The following is a 7,103-nucleotide window of genomic DNA, read 5'->3' as shown; positions in this document are numbered from 1 at the left end:
TCCAGATTATAGTTGTATTTGATTTTCCTTACTGATCAGAGAAAACCAATTTCTGACCCTTCACATAGGTACTTTATGATAAAAACCTGCAGCATGATGGATTATTTCCTCTCCTAGGGACTCAAAAACCTGCAGATTCTCTCTCTCTCTCCTACTCTCCTGCTGTTTTTGCTTTAATCTTCTCTTTCTTCCTTTCAGAGCTGAACAAGTATGCCTTGTCTTTACAGGTACAACAAACGCAAAACCAATGTTAAAGAGGCCATAACGGAATTATTGGCGAACTCTTCCCTCCGACAAGGAGACGACAACAATGAAGCTATTCAGTAACCTTGCTGGGAAGTTGGTAGTCACTGCTTGTTGATAGGCGACCCTCTCTCTCTTTCCCTCTCTCTCCTCAGTGCTGTCTTTCCTTTAGTGCTTGTTGACTTGGAAAAGGCAATTAATATTCCTTTGCTGAGTAGAGGCTTTAGTTTTAGGCTGATCACGTGGAGCATATTGGCTGCCACCTCCCCGATCTTACAAGTCCGATAATTACCTATTTAGATGTTGCTGAGGAGATGTGTGTGTGTGTGTGTGTGAGAGAGAGAGAGAGAAAGAGAGAGAGAGAGAGAGAGAGAGAGAGAGAGAGAGAGAGAGTTCCTGCACATGTGTTGGCCTGCTGCCACGGCTTGTGAAAAGAAGCACCATGAAGTGGATCTGTCACTACGAGTTAGAGACACAGGATGGCTGCACACCAGGAAAAAAAGAAAAAGCATAGGACACTAAACGGAACTATCAAAGTCACAGAAACAGACTGTGTATGTTCATGCTCTGTGAACAGATTCACTCACTAACAATTTCTTTTTTGTATAAGTTATGGGGGCTGTTTTTGAGATACTACACACGGCACCACACACATTTCATTAGTGACTTCCGTAATTATGGTGAATCTAATCAGAAGCTGCCATATTTCCGCGGTTAATGGGCTCTGCGTGGAGGGGGGTGAGGTGAAGGGCTTTCTGAAAGGTCAGTTGACTCACCACCGCTGCTGACCCCCTTCAGCTCTACCTACCCGCACCTCTTAAATCTCAATCAGTAATGGGAAGTGTAGCCATTCATTAGCTTGGCATCCAGCGGCTGTCTCTTTCATCTCACCCCTCACGCCCCCACCTCCACACAACTGCTTCCCCTTCTTTTCCTGAACCTCCTTCCCCTTCCTCAGTAGGAGTAGTTTGACATGGACCCTCAAAGGTATTTTGGGGTCGAACTGCTGGGAAACTGCTACTGAACCCTCTGGCCTCACACAGACAGACACGCAGCCAGAAGGCAACCTCCCCACTTCTCCACTGCTCCCTCGTCTATGCTGAAACCATCACGAGCCTCAGCTCTATGCCTCTGTTTTTTTTTTTTTTTTCTCTCTCTCCTGTGCTGCCAATCAGAGGAGCATTTTTCACAAAGCTACTTGTGGCAGGAAATAATGATTTTGTGTGTGTGCGTGCGTGTGTGTGTGTGTGTGTGTGTGTGTGTGTGTGTGTGTGTGTGTGCGCGCGCGTGTGTGCACGCACGCGCATATGGGCAACAAAGCTTTGCACCAAGCTGAGGGCGTCTCCAAGGTCCCCCCCTGAGGCAGAGCTGAGATTGAGTTCATTATTCAGTAGGAGTGGATTCCAGCTGTGTGAAGAGAGAGATGGTGAGCCGCTCTGTCTGTGTTGTGGCTCCTCCAACCCTGCCGTCCACTGGGAACCAGTGAAAAATAATGCAAAGAAGAAAGACTTTAACTGTTACATTTAGATGGACAGACAGCATTTTGGGCTATTTTTGCTAAGAGAGTGCCTGAAGGAACAGGCCTCTGCTTTATAAAGGAAGGGTTATTATTTTCACATTGAGTGTGATTTAGCATGTCCTTTTTAGGTTGTGGTTTTACAGTCGCAATGTGGATCATCCAGTGCTCCTCATGTACATACATGTACATACACACATGGAGCAGCACTTGACCACAATTCTTATGTATCCCTAGATGGCAGTAGTAAGTTAGACATCAGTGCACTGCCTGCCACAGGAAGGCTTGTGTCTTTGAATGTGTGTGAGCATGTGTCTGCTTGTTTGTTTTCCCTTGAGCTTGATAAAGTGTGTTGGTATAATTTCAGAAATAAATTTAAGCAAAACCTAATAACAGGAAGACCAAAAAAAAAAAAAAAAAATGCTATTTTCAAAATAGTTCCAGTGTCCTGCTGTTCCTCACTTATAGGGCGAGGGTTCAAACAAATTGCGGAAGTCTTTTTTCAGTTCTCACACAAAGGCAATTAACTTGAAATTGCTTTGTTGAAACTGCTTCTCAAAGAGCTCAGTACAAGCACAGGAAATGGCATCACAGCAACTCTGTATTTGTGAGGATTAAATGTATGATTTTTTTTTAACTCCCCTGAGATTTGCATAGATTTGTATTGAGAAACAATCAGTTCTTTTACAATAACATGGTTGTTCACATTAAGATTTTCTGTTGACAGACCCTTGTGTGAAGCAAACCAGAAAACAAAAACATCCATATTTGGAAGAGAAAACACAAACACATCCCATTGTTTTATTTAGTGGGCTATATCCCACTGAAATACACACACACACACACACACACACACACACACACACACACACACACACACACACACACACACACACACACACAGAACAGCTCGACCGTCACATTACCCTGACTGACTATTCTGAATGCAACAAAAGTGCCATTTACATTTGCCTTTTCAAAAAATGCAAGTCATTTTCAGCATGATGGGAGTGCAGTGATTCATGCAGCAAATGGTCTGTCGTCCCACTGCTTGATTAACAAGCACAGAGACCCAGGGGAGCACCCGTGTATCTTCATCCCTTTATGGCCCTGGCAGAGGACTGCGCTCGCGCTCCTCAACAAGACGGAACCAACATCCATTCAGTACATTTCCTGCTTTCCGACTAATAACTGTCAAAGGAAACAAAATGCCCGTCAGACTAGATTTGTCAACCGATCTTTGCTCATTCCTCATTTCCTAAAATTGCTTTTGACATCTAAAACGAATCTTGTGGTATCCCGGCTTGGGAGAAAGCTGAGGATAAGCTGAAGGAAAAAACCACAACGGCGGCAATATTATCCTGATAACAAGCCTGCAACTATGACAGGGTCAAGCAGGGTCAATAGCTGCTGCAAATTCGGGAGAATGGTATTGCCATCCGAAGCAGGAGTGGCAAAGTGCAGCTGAATGCTGCGTAAGAACTGGCATGACGAGCAGCGGTGCCATCACTCATGTCTATCGGTGAGAGGAGCTCCAAGGGCACGGTGCTCGACCAAAAAAAAAAAAACGACCTGCAGAGCATCACTTCACACAGACGCCATGACCCTGATGTCACACTGGCGGTGCACTGTGTGACTGTGTGACTGTGTGGCTGCATGTCAATGTGTACTTGTGACAGGTGAACAGGCCCCATCCAGTCCTGTATGTCAGGACCTGTACCGCAAGTGAGTGACACGTAATGCATGAGTGGCCTATTAGGCTGCCCTGGCCTCTGCCATTCAGGAGTGCGACTGCCACTACCCCTTTATTCCGTCTGACACGTCTGCACTCAAGCCAAGCTGGACCACGCGGAGCATTACTCCTATTGACAGCTGCATGCCTCCTTTACCACAAATTTACCAGAAGGGTGGTGAATTTAAGCTAATGCGTTTGTGTAGAAGTGGGTGACTCTGGGTGTTGGGTGACTCTAATTACGGTTAAAGGTGAGAAGAAGAGGGAGTTAAGCACGCCATATTCCCAGGGAACTCAGCCGTAGTGTTAGCGCATATGAATCATTCAGAACACAAGTAGAGCACTTCATCATCGTCAGAAAAAGTTGAAGCGTTTCAGTCAAACATATCGCCACTATGATTGCAACGGAAAAATGCAGTCTGCTCTCAGCTTTCAAAGAAAAAAAAAAAAAGCCTCATGAAATTATTCATTTTTGCATTTTCTTTTCTCCTTTTATTTTTTTTTTTTAGTCACAGCAAACAATGCAATGCTGGCAGCGGAAAGTAGCAGAGACTCGATGCGAAACGTCCTTGAAGACCTGGACCTTTTCGTTTTTTGTGACAACTTGATAATAAAACACGACAGATTGTGTTCAGTCTTTGCTGCATTTGATCACTGATGTTGGAAGCACTACTTACTTCTGATAAGTACCCTGCCGAGGTTTTATGGTTTAAAGTGTAGTATTTGTTCCTGTAACCTTCAACAAACACAAGTCCATTTTGGCTCGTGTCAGAACTTCTTTTTAGTTTCAGAATTCATGCTTCACCTGGAATAATACCAGTGGATAACTGCTTTTTCCAAGCGCATGCATGAACTTTGAAACTCAGTGTGAAAAGCAGTATTAATTGTATTTGCTTTTCTTGTTGTTTCTTTAAGCTTTTTCTTAAAAATTGGGGAACATTGTGACCAGCTGTAAAACACTACAGTATAAACATGTGATGTATAGTATAGAATACAAAATATAAAATAATTAGAACTGTATACAAGCAAACAAGCTCAACTGACTTACTCCCCCCGTAAAAACAATGCCACCTCAGCATTGGACTAAAGTTTAGTCAAGAAAGATCCTCATCAATATTTACATATTCTTTGTCGTTTACAGTGGCCTGCTTCATTTAGATCTCTCGCTTTTCTTCCGCCATCATTTCTGCACGATTATATACCAACCTGCTTCTCTGAGATTCTCCCACACTCAGCTCAGATGCAGCATCCATACCAAACAATGGAAAACATTCTGCTACCGCCTCCTTTCACTGGCCGGTGCATCGGCAGACCGTCAGTAGCAAGGTGGATAAAATCACAAAACAGTTTACCAGTATTAACATCAAGGCTCAGGAATAAATTAAAAACAATTTAACGATTGAATTATTGAATAGTTTGGATTGTCATGTGATTGTTTTTGTGTTGTTGAATTGTTGAAGAAACAATCCTCGGCTCCTTCCAGCATTGCTGAGGGTCCACTATTCCTCTTTGTCGGTGCAGTTTTCCTGCTTTTTATCATTATTAAAAGCTGGTGAGTCTTTTTAATTTAAAAGTCGGTTTAATATTTAAGAGACATTCTGCACATACATATAATTATGTGCTGATGTAGTTGCTGCAACATTTTTATAATATAATGTCAGAGAGGAAGACCAGACATCTTCAGTGAAAATAGCAGGGCATGCCAGAATAGAGCAGAACAAAGGAGAAAATGTCAGACCAAATGGAGGTTCAGCTAGGTAATTTACATCCATTCAGTCAGAAGGCTTTCAAGGTACATTTAAGTACTGGACCTATTTTCTTTTCTCCAGTCAAAAAAAACCTCAAGCATACAAAGACAGAAACATAAGTGAATAAGCCTGCCGAGTTCTCACGTCTTTATGTTTAATGTATAACAGTAACCTTTCAGGATGGCTGTTAAGTCCTCTCATGACTTGCTGGTGCTTTACTGTAGCTTCATAGTTTTGTACCGCTGCCTTGAGATATTTTGATGTAGTCAGGTGTTACTACTTTTCGATCTATGATACCTGACGGCAGTGGTCTGTGTTGTGATGGGTTACAGTTTAAGGTATTTCCTTGAAGTAACTCTTAACAAGTAGTTGAGTCGTGTCCATTTGCACACTTCAGAGACTATTTTATACACACGACAGGCTAATTCTGCAGGAAAAGGTTTTTTTTGTTGTTGTAGAAGTCTACTATATTTGACTGTACCGGGAACAATGGTGGAGCTGAGATTAGTCATTGTCGTACATTCCCTGACTTTTACTTCCTTTTTGAGGACCCCATCTGCATCCCTGAACCTCAGACTGACACCCTCTCCATGACTGTACAGCTAACCAATTAGATTAATTTCAGGCGAGCTGCGCCACCTTGACGGCATTTAATCATTGAGAAAAGACAGGAAACGTACTCATTCTTTATCTTCCTGCACTCCCACCCCGCCTTCCCTCGGTCCCTCTGTCCCCCCTTTGCCTCTGACTCTCATCTCTCCTGCCGTCTCCGGTGCGTCTGTTCGCTGTGAAGAGCGGCGGCGGTGTGTGCATGTGCCGGGGGAGCCGGGGGAAGCGCTGCACTATTCTGCGCACTGGTTCCGCTGGACATCACCGAATAACGGCGCTCGACAACCGGGTGCTGGTGGAGGGGGGAGACTGGACCCGGACCGGGAGCACCAGGAGAAGCACCGTGGCTCTTGATAGCCCGCTCTCCGAAAACATGTCGGAGTTTTTTCTACTCGCCTTTCTAGCGCTATTCTCGGGATTATTTCCGTGCGCCGAGCCCTCGGCAGTCTCGGACGAGGAGAAAGGTAAGGGAGAACCGGGCCGTCGGGAATGCGCAGTCCGATCAAACTTGGCACCACGGGCCGTTTTATAAATCAGTCTCATGTTGTTACTGGTGTCAGATGCTGTGCAGCTGACGGATAGCTATACCTCTGTGATTTCAAAGGAATCATTTACGAACGATACATAGTTGGTCATCGTTCGCTCGGCGTTCTTCGCTGTCCGGTGCATGTCTCATTGGAAGTCAGCATCTCTTTATTTCTTGCAATTCAGGATGATAAAATGTCACATTATAACCGTAAAACCTCGAATGATAATACTACCTGTATTGAAGCTCATTGAATGTGCATTTAGCGCAGCTTTTGCATTTTCAGGAACATTCTTGAGGACGCAGGGTAGACTCGGTGGCTCTTGACTGCAGGTGCGTAGCAGCGCTACAATGCAGCAGGTGAAAATAACCCCGTGCCAAAGTCTAGCGAGGCTATTTTCCGTCTCTCTCCGAGCTGTTGCCCGTACCGTATCTCTGCCGTGGGATCGTCGTAACGTCGCTTGAGGACGCGAGTGTAGTAGGACTGGTTGCGTGTGTGGTCAGCTCCACCGTGTCGGTGTGCCACCTGTCCTCGTGTCGGGGAAATCATTCTTGAGCAGCATATTGAATTTGGTTTCTGTCATGTAATTACAGCGTGCTCTGTCTGTGTCTAAGCGGAGAGCTATCCGACAGGCTTTTCACAATCAACAGTATCAGTTTGGGAAGTCAGAAGGGCTCTAAGGATCGCTGAGATGCCAAGCGAACTCGCTTTATCTATTAGGCTCCTGT

The 7,103-nt window shown here is 44.6% G+C and overlaps 1 protein-coding gene across 7 annotated transcripts in view; it reads left to right on the top strand.

Moving 5' to 3' along the window:
• Window positions 1-5,916: 5,916 nt before the first annotated feature.
• Window positions 5,917-7,103, top strand: part of lrp1bb (low density lipoprotein receptor-related protein 1Bb) — a 257,657-nt gene continuing 256,470 nt past the window's right edge. For all 7 annotated transcript variants that reach the window (XM_069154744.1, XM_069154740.1, XM_069154738.1 and 4 more), the window contains exon 1: window positions 5,917-6,312. In XM_069154744.1, coding sequence (XP_069010845.1) covers window positions 6,051-6,312 — 262 coding nt within the window. In that variant the 5' untranslated portion in view covers window positions 5,917-6,050. The remainder of the gene's footprint in view (window positions 6,313-7,103) is intronic.

Source organism: Embiotoca jacksoni, unplaced genomic scaffold (assembly GCF_022577435.1).
Source record: "Embiotoca jacksoni isolate LCO1_2020_lvr unplaced genomic scaffold, fEmbJac1.0.p SCAF_2, whole genome shotgun sequence".
Taxonomy (NCBI): Eukaryota; Metazoa; Chordata; class Actinopteri; family Embiotocidae; genus Embiotoca; species Embiotoca jacksoni.
Note: the sequence above shows the minus strand (reverse complement) of the source record. Positions and strands in the feature narration are given on the sequence as shown.